At 36.7% G+C, this 16814-nt stretch overlaps 1 protein-coding gene across 6 annotated transcripts in view; it reads left to right on the top strand.

Moving 5' to 3' along the window:
- CBLB (Cbl proto-oncogene B) overlaps positions 1-16814 on the top strand; it is a 137120-nt gene that overhangs the window by 83402 nt on the left and 36904 nt on the right. For all 6 annotated transcript variants that reach the window (XM_083821337.1, XM_083821338.1, XM_083821339.1 and 3 more), the window contains 5 exons: positions 3017-3138; positions 5233-5370; positions 7903-7990; positions 10396-10527; positions 14859-15062. In XM_083821337.1, the coding sequence (XP_083677463.1) occupies positions 3017-3138; positions 5233-5370; positions 7903-7990; positions 10396-10527; positions 14859-15062 (684 nt within the window). The remainder of the gene's footprint in view (positions 1-3016; positions 3139-5232; positions 5371-7902; positions 7991-10395; positions 10528-14858; positions 15063-16814) is intronic.

The raw sequence follows: 16814 nt of genomic DNA on the forward strand, positions 1-16814 counted from the left end.
TCCCAGAGGTTACATTTTATTTCTTGAGTTTTAAACTGCTTCCGTAACTGTGTGTTCATACACCCACAGAGAGAAAATCCCAATTGTTGAAGTAATCAAAATACTGTTTTGCCAACTGTGGGTTGTTACAGAAAAGCTTCATTTACAATGATGCTTATTCACAGAAGAAAGCAAGTCTACTTTCTGTGGAGATCCTGTAAAAGTGAAGTTGCTCCCCCTGCCTCTTCCTTGTATGCATGCACAACTCTAAGTGCTGTTTCTCTGAGCAGAGATAAGTTAGCATGGCAGTATACGTGGATGCTTTGAAGAAAAGGAATTTCATTCCATCACTGTTAACATGTTCAGTGAAGTTGTCCTTTTATGCAACAATATTTCTTTAGGAGAACAAATGTACCAATCTTTTCCATTTTAAAATTTCCAATTTTGCAATATGTTCAAGTTCTTGCCCTTTGATTTTCAGTCCTACTGTCACGTCATCTTCATATAGCAGTAACGGGATGCTCTGTAGAAAGTTCAAGCGTTAGAGGAAGATGCTATCTGCTTAAAAGCTTGATGGTTGTAATCAACCAAGGAATTTGCATGTATTTTTTTGTTTATTATACAGAAATAATTATATAGAAATAATATACTGTTACCGTACACTATGAACCATATAGTGTACACCATATTGCACATATTACCACAGTCCAAAAAATCTTCAGAGTACTGAATGTTTGATCATCATTTTTGACTTAATTCCACAAAATTGGAAGATTTTTGTGTTTTTGTGAGGAAGTATCAGTGCTGGTTTGGCAAAAGGGGAAGAGTCAGCTCCCTTTTTTCTTTAGTTAGAGTAACAAAAATTTTTCATGTGATTAAGCCTCCTCACATCTATCTTCAGTGAACATGTAGAGAGTACCTGGTAAGATCTGGTGTTGCATCTACGATCACAATTTTTTCTCCTTTGTTTTGTACGAATTTTCATATTTGCAGTTTCTTACGGCCTTTGTGCTGAAACCTTACTGTTCCATTCCACGTATCTGGTTTGAAGAAGTGTTCATTCTGAAATAAAAGTCTTCATACGTTCTTAAATAATGCTTAGGGTTTGCCTAGGGAATGTATCATAATTACAATATGATTTTGTTATTTGATATTTTGATATGATATTACTGTTACAAAATTTTGCTCAAGTGCATCACGTAAAAAAGCATTTCATCTCTGCATTACTAGTCTTTAGAAGTCCCTTTAGAAGGAATTTTCAGGGCACACAAGAACACAAGTTTTTTCTCTGCTTACCTTCTCTTGCCCTGATATTTTGAGAAATACATTAAAACCAAAAATACTCTAAACCATTGAGAGGCAGTTTCTTGTATTTCCAGTGATGGCTATGAACACCTAATACGTTTGTATTAATCCACTCCTTAAAAATCATTCTTCTTTTATGGTAAAAAAATATTTTATGTTCTTTTAAGTAATAGCATATCAGGCATGTTTCACCAAGTTTTCTGAAGCATTTGTTACTCAGGTCAATAGAGTTGCTGTTGATGTTTGTTTTGTTTTTGGACTCTAATATCTTTATGGTAACTGAAGAAAGCAATAAGTAGAGAATAAGAAAAGGAATGACAGCTCCAAAAAGTGTTTTTATTAGGCTTCATGTCTTAGTGGTACTTATCATTACCTATGAGAGTGCCTCAGAACCACTCAAGAATAGGCTTAGTTGGGTTTTGATTAAACCACCCCAGAGCCGTACTATGCAGGTTCTCACTAAACATCGTGCTTAATATTTTATGTGGCTACAAACAGGAGATCATGTAAATTCAGGGTCTTCACGATCTTTATCAAATATTTATCCTTGATGTTCACCAGTGGCATTCCCCAGGGCTCAGTATTGGGGCCAGTTTTGTTTAACATTTTTATCAACAGTCTTGATGAGGGGAGCGAGTGCACCCTCATAAGATCACCAATAACACCAAGTTAGGCAGGGCTGTGGATCTGCTTGAGGGTAGGAAGGCCCTGTACAGGGATAGACTGGATTGATGGGTCAAGTCCAATCCCATGACGTTCAACACAGGGCCAAGGGCTGGGTGCTGCAGTTGGGTCACAACAACCCCATACAGTGATATGGGCCTACAGAAGAGTGGCTGGAAAGTTGCCTGGCAGTAAAGGATCTGGGGGTGCTGGCTGACAGCTGGCAGTGTGCCCCAGGCAGCCAAGAAAGCCAATGCCATCCTGGCCTGTATCAGAAACATGTGGCCAGATGACTAGGGAAGCGATTGTCCCTCCGTACTTGGCACTGGTGAGACTGCACCTCGAGTGCTGTGTTCAGTTTTGGGCCCCTCACTACAAGAAGGATAGTGAGTTGCTGGAATACAGTCAGAGAAGAGTGAAGAAGCTGGTGAAGGGACTAGAAATGAAGATAAATGAGGAGAAGCTGAGGGAACTGAGCTTGTCTAGTCTGGAGAAAAGGAGGCTGAGGGGAGACCTCATCGCTCTCTTACAGCTACCTGAAAGGAGGCTGCAGTGAGGAAGGTGTTGGTCTCTTTTCTGAGACGACAAGCGATAGGATGTGAGGAAATGGCCTTAAGTTCTGCTGGAGAGGTGGTTGTTTATAATGGATGTCAGGAAGAATTTCTTCCTGGAGAAGGTGGCTAAGCATTCAAATGGGCTGCCCTGGGAAGTGGTGGAGGTATTATTTATACCTCCATTCTTGGAAGTATATAAGGGTCATGGGAACATGGTATCAAGGGACATGGTTTAGTGATGAGGCTTAGTAGGTCAGGTTGATGGTTGGACTAGATCTTGAAGGTCTTTTTCACTCTAGCTGATTCTATGATTCTTGAGTTTTTTTTTTTTTGAAGGAATCCTTGCAACAAAGCTGAATATGTAGAACAGTCTTCTGTACTATTAGACCTTAACCAGAAGTGTATACTTCTCAGCAGAACCAAAACATTTTGGGTCTTTTTAATGAATTGGCTTGAGGTTTATTAGAAATATGTAGCTAACTGGCTGTATCTAATTGTTTGTCTTCTCTTTTTAGCCATGGGGTTCAATCTTAAGGAATTGGAACTTCTTAGCTGTGACACATCCTGGATACATGGCATTCCTGACATATGATGAAGTGAAAGCGAGGTTGCAGAAATACAGCACTAAGCCTGGGAGGTGAGAGGATTGGCTGATTACTGCTTTCCAAATAATCTTGCTATCTGTAGAGCTGCATAGTTATTCTAGATCAATATTTCTATAATGTGTGATTCTTACATTGTGATATTGAAGGAATACTTTTTAAACTTTTTCTTTTTGATTAGATGGTGAATTAGAGTGCTAGTAGGTTGTTTTCTTATATTTTTTTTATTTGGGATTGTATTTATATCTTTTTTTTTTTTTTTTAATAGTTTAATACTAACGGACAGAATGGCCCGTTTCAGAAAATGGTTAATTTATAGATTTTAAGACTTCGGAGTTTAGTAACCATGATGTATATTTTACATCATAATGCCTCTACAATTCTATGAAGTAAAGCAATATTTATTAGCACATGTAAATATAAACAAGTACAAGAAAACAGGGGAAAAAAAAGAGTTTTCATTGCTTTTCATTTCTTCTGAATTATGTGTGACAAGCAATGCATTTTTGGAAATCAGGTTTGAAAATATAACTTACTTTTCAAGACGTGTAGAACTGTTACTCACTAGTAAAGCAAAATTAATTGTAGTCTAGGTTTACCTTTCAGTTCTCAAGCTTTGTTTCCTAACGTCTAGGTCTCTAAATTTGTTTCAGGACCACATGTATACATAATTAGAGTTTGTTATTTTGAAACTTGTTAGAGAAGTGTAGCAGTACCTTGAGATATATATACTCTATATACATTCTGTATTGGTTTCTTCCGATTATTTTTTTTTTAGCAAATAAACCGTATGTTAAGTCACCTATCTGTTCCAAGTGCGTGTGTAAGAATCTCCTGGTTCCAGTCCAATAATGATTTTAGCTTGGCACTCATAAGCGATGTTATGGAATTTAGATTGCTAGGTTGGTTTTTCAAGTGGTCACTATATTAGTATTTTCTCTATTATTAATTCTGATTCTGTAATTATCCAAAGAAGTAAAAGAGAAATTATCCAAGGAAGTAAAAGAGAAATTATCCAAAGTTGTCTTAATGTTCTTTGTAAATAGAGAGTTAGTTTTAAGATACATTTCTGTTTAGATATCAGAAGATGACTTTCTGAGTTGCTTAGGTGAAATGCTGAATTTGTAGTGAAAAGGAGATAAAGCGGAGGCATTAGCTGAAACTGCTTCTTTAATCAGTCTAAAATATCCTGGAAATTACAAATTCTGTTCAAATAGAAACTAGTTACTTCTTCAATGTAATGCTGTCGCTGTTGAAGTTTGCAAGAGCCATGCCAAACTTCATGGAGGCTAAGATTTCTCATTTGAAATTGTTTGGAAGGAAATAAAATATTGACATTAAGGAAAAGTGCCGTGTAATATAAAAGTCAGTTTGTGGCATTTCACTGTGGGATGCTTTTCTGAATGAGATTTTTGCATTTGACATGGTGTCTGACATTAAAGTGACTAGGCTTTTTTACTGAAGAAATACTGGAACTATACCTTACTAGAAGAAATAATTTACTGGAAGAAATACTTTACTAGAAGAAATAATTATATCTAACAGTCTTGTTGATGATCTTCCTTTTCTTCCTACTGTGCTCTCTATCTGCATTATGTATACTCCCAGATACCACGTGTAAAACACTGAAGTATTTAAATGTAAGTCTAATTGGGTTGGTATTATCTAGTATTTTCTGAAGTAAAAGTGGTATTTCCTCCATCCTGTTGACCAGCTCAGCTACTTATAAAATTAACACTGGTAGTAGAACAGTTTCATTCACATTTCTGTTTCTCTTAAAGGTGTTTTCTAGTTCCTCAACAAACCTTCCATTCATTCAGATAATTGGCCTCTGTGTGCATAAAGGGTGTATGTTGTAGCTATGGAGAGTTAATGTAATACAGTGTCCTTGAAAAGGTTGATGGGCATGCCTAAATGTATGTAGTAGGACTATTCACAGTGAAAGTGAATCTTTCACTTTGAGAACTAAAAAGCAAGCAAATGAAAAGTTGGGTGTAGGGAGCTACTGTTAGCCTATTTCTGCTTATGAGGAACTGACAGTGTAAAAGATGATGGTTTATTTAAAGTTATATGCTTATTTTGCCAAACTCTGATTAGAACTGACTTTTTATTCATCCTTTTTTATCAAGCTATATTTTCAGACTGAGTTGCACTCGCCTGGGGCAGTGGGCCATTGGATATGTGACTGGCGATGGGAACATATTGCAGACCATACCTCACAATAAGCCTCTGTTTCAAGCTTTGATTGATGGTAGCCGGGAAGGATTGTAAGTACAAATTCTTATAGTTACCACGGGTATTAGATCATGGTTCCTTGTTCTTCTGATGCTTCAGATGAGTAATTATTAAAGATCTTTAAAAGAGAAAAAATATATAGTATTTGGCATTCCTTTGGAGATTAAGGACCATCCTTTTTATTCTTGTTTCCAGGTAATTCCATTAACCAAAGTTAGCCAAAGACATATCAGATAAATTCCAGGAGAAAATAAAATTGGGCAGCTGTCACATTGATTGTTTCCCAGTAAGAGTCACAAATGCACTTAAGCTTATTGAGCAATTACTACTGACAGTTACTCATGTGTCTAACGCTGGACAATGATTTAAAAGCTATGTAATTGCTTTTTTATATAATATGCAGCCAGAAAGTTTTCAGGTTTTAATAGTTTACTGAAAAGATTTATAATTATAAGAGAATCTAAGTTTATAGGTAGAAGAAGTGCATTTTTTACTCAGTTGGCTCATGTAACAAAAATATTCAGTGTCAGAATCTTTTTTCACTGTTACATGTTTTGATGTATCCACGTGATTATAATGGGAAAAAAACAAACAGGGAAATCAATCAGTCCTCAAAAAAAAATTGAGAATTCTTTTGCAAACTTCCAAATTTTCTCAGTCTGCCTTTGTCCAATAATTTTATTTCAGGTATAAGTTCATATTTTGAAAGATATCAAGGTGCTGTAGATATTGTCCTGTAAAATAACACATGCTTATTATGGTAGCATTACTACTACACAATTTTCTTTACCCAAACTGGACGAACAAAAACTGAAGCTGAGGATACTAGTGCTAGGTGAAGTTTTTGTACCCAATTTAAATATAACTTTCTCATGGTGCTACTTTACAACATGACTTTCATGAAACTGTTTCCAAGTTAGAGATAACATAAATTTCAATATAGAACAACTCTAAAATATCATTAACCTATTATTAATTTCTCACAAGATTAAAATAAACTGTTCTTGCTTAAAGTCCAGTCTGCATGTCAGATTCTCAGTGTAGATTCTTGTCGTAATATACAGATGTTCACAAACAACATCTAGTCTGCTCTGTTGATTGAAATAGTCTATAGAGTCACTGAGCTCCACTGTGCTGCCGGTGGTGAGATCACTAGGAACACATGCAAGTATAAGGTCACTGTAAAATGGAGATTTAAAATAATATTTTATCAAGCTACCCAAAAAGGTTATCTACTAAAGCTCAGATGCATTCTGCTGGTAGTTACACATGTGATGTCAACTTCTTTCCAGTGCTTTTATAAATGGATGTGGTGGTTTTACTCGGGTGGGCGGCTGAGCTCCATCACAACCGCTCTCTCACTCCCCCTCCTCAAAGAGGAGCGGGGAGAAAATAAGATGAAAAGGGCTCAAGAGTTGAGATAAGGACAGGGAGATCACACAGTAATTATCGTGACGGGCAAAACAGACTCAGCATAGGGAGATAGTAAGATTTATTGTCTATTACTAACAAGCTAGAGAAGTAAGAAACAAAGGAAAGAAACCAAAAGCACCTTCCCCCCCATCCACCCTCCTCCACCACCTGCCCCCGAGCAGCACAGGGGAACGGGGGAATGGGGGTTATGGTCAGTCTGTAGCGCTTCTTCTCTGCTGCTCCTTCTCGGTCACTCTCGTCCCCTGTGCCGTGGGGTCCCTCCCACGGGATGCAGTTCCTGCTGAACTGATCTGGCGTGGGCTGCCCACAGGCAGCAGCTCTTCAAGAACTGCTCCAGATATGGGTCCGTGCCACGGGGTCCATCCCTCAGGAGCGAACTGCTCCAACCTGGATCCCCCACGGGCAGCAGCTCCTGCCAGGTCACCTGCTCCTGCGTGGGCTCCTCTCCACGGGCTACAGGTCCTGCCCGGAATCTGCTCCAGCAGGGGTCTTCCACAGGCTGCAGTCTCCGTCGGAGCAGGTCCACCTGCTCCACCGTGGTCTCCTCCCCGGGCTGCAGCGTGGAGCCCTGCTCCACCATGGTACTCCGTGGGCTGCAGGGGGACAGCCTGCTTCACCATGGTCCTTACCGCAGGCCGCAGGGTACTCCTGCTCTGGCGCCAGGAGCACCTCTCCCCCTCCTTCTTCACTGACCTTGGTGCCTGCAAGGCTGTTCCTCACTCCTTGCACTCTCCCAGCTGCTGTGTGGCACCACGTTTGTTTTTTTTCCCCTGTCTTAAATATGCTCTCACAGAGGTGCAAAACAGCATCACGTATTGGCTCAGCTCTGGTCAGCAGTGGGGTCCTTACTAAACACGGGGCAGCTTCCACTTCTAGATCCTTCTCACAGAAGCCACCCCTATGGCCCCCCTGCTACCAAAACCTTGCCACATAAACCCACTACAATGGACTTTAGCATGTAACAATATATGCACGTAGCAGTTCAGTTGCTCCCAAAAGATGGCTAAGGAAAGATGATTTTATTTAATGTCTGCTGTAACTTATTCCCTCCCTTTAAAAAGTCATAGGTATTATTTAGCTAATAAAGCTGAATACATGTGCATATTTATACTAATATTTTTGTGATGCAGCTATCTGTTTCCAGATGGACGAAGTTATAATCCTGATCTGACAGGTTTATGTGAACCCACACCACATGATCACATCAAGGTCACACAGGTATGTTGCACGTTTTATCAGTTACTTTGTGATCTTTGCTTCTCTTACCATCTCAACTAGTAGTGATAATAAGTTTTATTAAAATGTGAAAATGAATAAATGAGAATGAAAATATGTTGTTGATAGAAGAGCTTAGATGAAGAGCAGGTTAATAATCATTTAAACTCTAGAGCTAATGGTGATGCAGACAGCATGCCCTGGAAAGTTTTGCTTATTCTAAGGCTCATCTGCATGAGAAATATATTAATGGTTATTAATTTTTTTCCATTATTTATGTCATAGGTTTATGTAGCTTAGAGTTTTCTGCTAATATCAGATGAGAATATGGAAATTAAATCAAGATCAGATGATAGTTTTTAAGCCTGAGTAGGAATACTACATTATGCTGACAGATCCCAGAGGAAAAGTGTTGTTCATTTGTCACAAAAATACCGGTTCCATGGTCTGTCTTGTTTCCTCTTCGTCCATTGTGCAATTTTAAAGAGAGATCAGGGAAAAGCAACAGGAATGAGTAAGTGCCTGAAGGGACTCACTTTCTAGACATTAGAGTATCTAGATGTTTTTGTAGTCTTGTTAAGTGATGATGTAATATACGAATGTGCAGATCTTTGATATTCAAAGAATAAGAAATAGTTATCACAAGATGTAGGCTTAATTAAAAATGGTGCTGATACTAGTAGGTGTAGCTATACAGTGCAGAGCATTTCTCCTGACAAAAACATCCAGAAGACTTGAGGATATGTTCAAGGAGAGCAGTCAGACTAGATACAACTCTTTAAAGCCATACTGTTTCAGCTGGTCTTCCATTTCTTCAGAGCACAGTGGGTGACCTACTGAATCTGCTGTAATTGTGCACCCCACCTCCAGAAGTATTTTAGAAAAGAAGTATTTGTTGCCATCTATGGTATTTCAAGGAATACCATTATGAAAATATCTCTTAATTAAGAGAATTCCTAAAACAGTTGCTGAAAGAAAACGTGAGCATGTCTACCAGTCTGACTTCCCTCTTTTCTATCCAGAATCAGAATAGTAAGGAAGGAGTAGTACAGAGATACCAGATGTGTTGCACAAAAAGGTTTTTATAGCCTTGTATCTTTATTTTTTTTCTCAAAGAAAGGAAAAGTAGCTTAGACGTTCTCAGCGATAAAACCCTGTTCTCCCCAAGCAAGTCATCTTGAATTTTGAATACACTAAATGAATCCAGTTGATTCTGAACTTGTAGTTATGAAGAAATCATTATTTAATGCAGATGGTAGTTCAAGAGAGTCTGAAATAATGTGAATATTGCCTTAAACAATATCTTAACTGCAGTAGATTAACACTGCCACTAAGAGCTGCTTAAACTATTAAAAGATACTATAAAACTGGCTCCAGGGCCAGATTGCTGCAGATGGATTCTTTGCAAGAGGTCCGCCATAAGCATCTTTAGTGCATACCGACTACAGCTACAAATACGATGTATTGCTTTTCTCTTTTGCCTAGTCTCTTCTCCACTCCTCTTACTGGGCAATAGCTGCTTATTTTCCAGTGATCTGGATTTTTCTTCAGCCTTTCAAAATCTGTTTTTCCAAGACTAGTAAAGCTTCATAGAAATGTGTTTGATTACCAGTTCCCCAACAATACACTTCCAAAATCTAGAAAGCTGTTCTAGATTTGAGTTTTATCTATTATTTATTCCACCTGAAGGAGTTCTTGTATCTTACAGTCAGTCTTGTAAGGATACAAAGTGCTGAATGATCTGTGCATGACAGTTGCCATGTCACCTTGAGGGGATATTCGTACCATACTTTATACAAGGGTTATTTATTTCAGTGGACCATACTATATCCAAGCTGTACGTAGAAATCCCTCATCTGTCAGTTCTCAATCCGGTACATTTTATTAGTCCTAAACTCATACTTAGAAAAGGAAATCTCCATTCTGTTCCCCTTCAGCACTTAATTTCTCCCTTACCATGTTTTCATTATCTTTCTCTTACTGCAACCAAGGAAAAGCAGGATGTATGCCTTGCATTAATATAGTACTTACATGTGATAACTCTGTAGAAAACCTAATAGTCACGGATTCATTATTTATTTTACTTTTTTACCATATATTTTTATGGCAATTTTTTATATATTTATATGTTTATTTTAATTTATATTTATTTATATAATATACATTATTAATAATTCGATTATTTGATATATTACCATATCGCAGGTTTGAAGAAGTGAAAGAGTAAGCTGTTTGGATAACCTTGGTGTGGCTTTTAAGTAGATCAATGTCAATAAATTCCCTGACTAATAAATACAGTGGATTGAAAAACAGGGGATTCTGATAAATTTTTGTTACTTGTGGTGTTTAAATATATTTTCTATGAACAAATCACAGTAAAGAAATAACTAGTCTTTGTTTTGTTACAGGAGCAGTATGAATTGTACTGTGAAATGGGTTCCACTTTTCAGCTATGTAAAATCTGCGCCGAGAATGACAAGGATGTGAAGATTGAGCCTTGTGGGCACCTCATGTGCACTTCTTGTCTTACAGCATGGCAGGTACACTCATAGTTCAGTTAGTAGAGAAGAGGATGGATTTCTCTGTTACATTCCTGTTTACAATGGGGGTACTCTGTTTTACCTTTCCAGGTACTCAGTAAGAGGCTTCAAGTGCATATCTATTTAAAATTATACACTTTTTAATTTTGTGGACTAAAATCTGTGAAAAACAAAGTTCCAGGAGTCATTAAAATCTAGACATGTAGGTTTGTCAAGACCATTTGCTGACTTCTGCTAATTGGGAACTATTTCCAAAGCACAGTATCTACTCAGACAGTGAAAGCTGGGCTCCTGGTGCCAATTCAGCCCCACAGATCACTTCAAGATGTGTTCAAATGGAATAAGTGGACAAGTAGCAGCTGAGAATGGATAACTGACCAGACAGGGTTTATAAGGAGACAGAATGCCTTCTGTGGGAGAAGGAATTAATCTGTTGTACAAATCATGCAGTGGCCTGTGAAAAATAAGCTTGCGGTTCCTTGTTTCATTTTGATAACATGTAAATTGCTAAACCACCTAGATTAAGATGGTTGTTGGGGTAAGAGATGGAGTGAAGAGAAACTGTGATCTCACTGTCATTCACAGAATATCCCAGAAAACACAGAGGCTTCCTGGTAACGGAGGTTGTGGTGTTTTGTCCGTCTTGTTCATGAACATACCAGTCTGTGAGAAAAGGGAGTACCGGTACCTTTAGTTCAGTGCAGTTAAACATTTGACTTGAAAATTAAAATCAGAGGTCATTCCTCTTTGTAGCTTCAGACTTTCCCTAATAGGTGCTTCTCAAACTGAGTCTGTTTTACTGCCATTCCATGCACCCTTCTTTTGTATCTCTAGTTCATGGGGAGAAATATGTGTAATCCCATTTGCAGGCAGCGTTCTGTCATGGTTAGACACGGCTCTTTGGATACAAGTGTAGTGAGAAGAGGTTTAATGGGTTGCCCGGGGAGGTGGTGGAGTCACCATCCATGGAGATGTTTAAGTAAAGGTTGGATGAGGTTTAGTGGGTGATATTGGTGGTAGGGGGATGATTGGACCAGATGGTCTTGGAGGTCTTTTCTAACCTTTATGATTCTGCGATTCTAAAAGTAAACAAAAGCCATTGCTCTGGTCCATTTTTGACCTGGTTTTAAATCATTTCCTCTCAATTAATAATTTTCATTCTCATGTTTGGGACATGGCCCCAAGTACTATAGATATAATTTTTTTTTCAGATTCCTTATTAAGGAATTATCATTGGCAAGCCAACACAATGAATCAGAAGTATCTTTTGTTTCTTTCCTCCATCAGCAATAAAGCTGGCTGAAAAGGATTCCCAATTTCCAATTTCTTCTTCTTTCTGAAATTTAGGTTTGATGCTCCAAACACAAACCCTTCAAATTTCCCAAAGATGAGAAATTCTGATAAAATTATGTTTTAGAAACACCTAGGTAAGAATATTTGCTTCATTGCTGAGCAACTGATGACTTGGAGCAATATTTCTCGTTTCAGGAGTACCTTTTTTCTGTTCTTATCAGTTTCAATCTGAATGACAAACCTGGAGGTCTGACTATGTTAATCTTTGAGTTTAAAAAAAAATAATAATCTGAAATTCCGAGATCTGTAGCTCTTTGATTTTTGTTGTTTGTTTGTTTGTTTGCTTACCTTCTTGGTAGAAAAGAATTGAAAATCCTTGTACTTTTGATTGCTGAGTGTCTCATAGCATGGTAGCAGCACGTTCTAGTGCTGAGTCAGTGATGTACTCCAATTCTGGAGACTCAATCTAATGTCCTCTGTACTTTGGCCAGTGGCTAGGGATTCAGGAGGAAGAGGATAAAACATTTTAGGCTTAGAGAACTGACATTTTTGAAAACATCAAGCTTTATCAGAACATTGCAACCAGCTATAATTGGCCAGGTACATTTAAGATTTCATTACAAATTTAACTTTCATATAATTAGTGAGACAATGAAGAAATATTGCACTGTAACAGCGTCAGCTGTTGCAATCTTCTGGGCTAGCGTTTAATTGCCAGCATAATGACTCATTAGACATGCCTCAGAGGTCCAATACAGATGTTTTCACTAAGCAGAAAAAGTGTGTTATTTAATAAATTGGTAAGCAGCATCAGATCTGCATAGAATACCAAGGATGATTCAGTTGTTCATCTTCATGGAGATCGGTTTCTCAAATAAGAGTTGGTTTAACAATCTTCCTTTTGTATTATGCAACAAGAATAAAATTCATTTTCTTACAAAGAAATATGTTCTCTAAAAACTACAGATTTGGACTTGATTCTAAAAACATATGGACATATATGCTGCAATGTAATGTTCACAATAACCAGTTTCTTAGTGTTCTAAATAATCTTTATAATCTTTCTGGGGGTATGGACAAAGATGTATGTATTCACATAGATCTCAGCTCTCAGTTTTAATTTCTGCTTCTATTCATACTGTTGAATGTGAGTCTGATGCTGTTATTGGATATTCTGTATGTTTTAGTGATGCTTTTGAAGAGAAAGGAGGGAAACTGCTAGTACAGAACTATTTGACAACACAGATATAAGACAGCCTTGCAAATGGAAAGCTCTGTGCCTTATCTATAAGGCTGTTTTAGAAAATGAGCCTGTAAAATTTTGTATGAGTAAGGGAAGACTTCCGTTCACTTGCAAGCGATTACTTCAGTAGGTCCATAAAACTTGGATACATGCTTTGAGGTAATTGTAAGTGATATTGACTGGCTCTTTGTAATTAGGATGCAAGGCTGCTAAAAATAGATTACTTAGGTCTTTACATACAAAAACAAATCCAGTGCTAACCCTGTAAATAGACATGATTGTAGTCTTGAGACATCATTCATACTTATCTGGCCTTGGGATACAGTTCTTCCACAAAACTATAGAAACACCTGTCAGTTTAGTAAGAGCTATCAAGTGTTCTTGTCAAGCATCAAGAAGAAAATAATGGTAGAAAAAAATTAAAGCTGCCCTTTGAGAAATCAAAAAGCTGTGCTTGCTTGATGACATTTCAGGACAATTTGCTTTAGATATTTGGTAGGTAGTTTAATTTTTGTGCTCATTATAGAATTATAGAATGGTTTAGCTCAGTAAGGACCTTAAAGACTATCTAGTTCCCACCCCCAGTATCTTCTTAGCCACCTGACTACCTGATTCCAAATATGATGCAACATGACTTCTGAATTCAGATTGAATTATTTTGATCTCTCAGACCCTCAGGGTCTTTTTGGATAAGTTGTTTCTTTTTTTTTTTATGTTTTATAGTTCAAATCAACATTGTGCCTTTAGATGGGAAAAAAACATTTATAGGTGCTTGTATGACTTCTCTATGATCTTTTTTGTTGTCTCAATCATTAACGCTCTGAAATATAATTTAAAGGTCTTTTGATTACTTCCGATTAAAACAAAATTATTCCTGAAATGAACAAAAGGAATAGAAGCATGGCTGCTTGAAAATCATTCCACACATTATGCCATTTAGAAATTAAAATTTAAATAATTCTTGTTTCTGATAACATAGAATTATAGAATGAATCATTTACATTGGAAAAGACTTCCAAGATCATCAAGTCCAACCATCAATCTGACCTGCTATATCCAATCACTAAAACATGTCCCTTAGTGGCATGTCTAGACTTCTCTTAAATGCTATGTGAATATAGTTCCTTGTTTCACATAATTTATTGAAAATGTAATTAAGTCCTGTTTTGTTACTTACACATGTCAAAAAATGCTTTTAGCTTTAGATGTTCTGAATGTATGTTGCCCAATGGTGGAAATGTTGCAGGCATGATGGACAATATGTAGTTTCTTCAGAGAATACGAACTGCATGATCTAAAGCTCTTTTGCATTTTCTAACTTAAAATGAAAACCAAATATTTCATATTTAATATAGAAGATATATAATAGAATGCATTATCCTTGTCTATACACCTCACCTTCTTTCCTCTGAAGAAATATGAAAATTATGATCCTAAGAGGCAAGGTGGTATTTCCTGATCTATAATACTGAGACAGTTACAATTTTTGATGCTTTTTAGAGATAGCAGTTACTTTTTGATTAGTTATTTTTAAATGGAGCTTAACATGTGGAAGACAGACAGCTTTAAAAATACATTTTAAAAAATACAGTCATTTTACTATTTACTATAGTGAAATATCTATGGAACTGTTTCCTGTTTACTCCAGTGTTTCTTTACAAGCTCTTAGAGACACTGGAAAGGGCATTTTTATATAGAAAGATAGAGATAGTGACCTTATATTTTATATACTTTAAAAAGTACTTCTGTTTTTATTTTTAATAATATATGTTGCTGTTTTTTTATCTTGCTATAGGAATCTGATGGCCAAGGCTGTCCTTTCTGCCGCTGTGAAATCAAAGGAACTGAACCAATCATTGTGGATCCCTTTGATCCAAGGGATGAAAACTCCAGGTGTTGCAGTATTATTGATAGCTTTAGTATGCCCATGCTGGACTTGGATGACGATGATGATAGGGAAGAGTCTTTAATGATGAATCGCTTGGCTTCAGTCCGAAAGGTAAAATTTCAAATATAGTACAACAGATAAAGCTGTATGTTTGTGAATGAAGCTGCGGATGACTGTAAACAATGATAGGCTGCATTTCATGCTGAAGGTTTCAGCAACTCACTGAAAAGTTCTCAGGCTGAAAAAGCAAAATGCTTTGATATTGCAACAAGAAAACTGATGCTGAGTAAGAGAAAAAAATCCAGATTCTCAACTGACGTGAGCAGAATTACCTGTTTATAGTGATGGAAGCATGAGTTTGCACTAAATGATTCTTAACCAAAATATGCTTTATGGACAAGTCTCTCAAATAACACAAAATTTCATGTATACAAATCTATTATCAGTTTTCTGCACTTGTGTACTTGTATATACATGCACCAAATGTTTTAGGATGAAACATGAATTTCTTGATTGGTAATAAATATTAGTCCTTTGTAAAGGTGACTTGGAACCCAAATCGTATTGCACACAAATGCCTTTTTATCACACCTCATGTAAGTTGTCTATATTTTTTTCTGTAACATAAAATCCATTTTAGTATTCAGTACTTTTAGAGGTAAAAATGTATCTGAAATTATTCATAGTAATATTGTGCTTTGGAATGGTTTTGTTCTCAAAGTGCTATATATTCTGTTCCGGGATCTTTAGATGTTTTGTTGCACATTTAATCACTGATAAATAAGCACTTTCATCAACAAAACTGTACTTTGTTGATTGTTTTCAGAGTTCACCACTACATTTTAGGTTTCAATAATACTGTCATGAGCCGTGCAACACTGAATTTTACAGTGCATTTTCTATATTTTACCTTTTATTAAGGTCATCTAGATTGAATAGTTGACTTGAAATTAATTCTGTAACATCTGACTCTTCAATTTCCTTATCATTGTATTTGTTATTAAAAAAAAAAGTGTTTTGCCCTCATATCTGAAAGTATCTGTCAGTTAATATACATAAGTCTGATATCCTTGCTAACCTCTTAAGTCATATGAATCATTCTTGTGTTGTGTATTTAGTACAACATGGCCTACTCTTGGAACACTTTATCCTCCTGCCTGGACTTAAATTGCAGTCTGCAGCCAGACCTTTGCGAGATAGCCTTGAATTGATGGACTTTTATAACACTATCACTTCCACGATAAGGCAAAAACGCATTATGCTTTTATCAAAAGAAGGAACAGTAGGCTTTAATATAAGAAGTCTTGTTTTCAGTATCTACCTACTGCTTGACTGCTTCGCTTCTTGCTATTTTTGTCATTAGTTTCATTGTTCAGTGGAAGAAACCTAATAATTATCCCTGAAGCTTAGGAACATTGTTTCCCACTCTGTTAGCTTTAAGTCCTTTCTTGAAAATCCTGAATTATCAAGTCATCTGGTGATTTTCAGCTGCTGTTGTCGTCTTAAACCTGTTACCAAAGCACAGTTATGCTTTCAACCTCACCACCAAATGTGAAATGTCATTATTTATACACAATTTTTGTAACTAATGCCTTGTCTATTTCTTTTAATCATCATTTGTTATTCTTGTCAAATAGTGTTTCCTTAGAGCCTGATAGAATAAATTCTTTTTTTCCTCTCTGACATTTTGTCAGATTTTACCCTTTTTGAATTTTTCTCTTGTTTCTTGTTAATGCTGTAAATATAAACATGGTACTGCATAATGGCTGTGTTGTAGAGTCATTTGATTTGTTGAAACAATGGAGATGAGAGGACAAAGAGAATCATTTACTTCTTGTAGCCAACTTAATACTGTTGTTACTT

The sequence above is a fragment of the Anser anser genome (assembly GCF_964211835.1).
Source record: "Anser anser genome assembly, chromosome: 1".
Lineage (NCBI taxonomy): Eukaryota > Metazoa > Chordata > Aves > Anseriformes > Anatidae > Anser > Anser anser.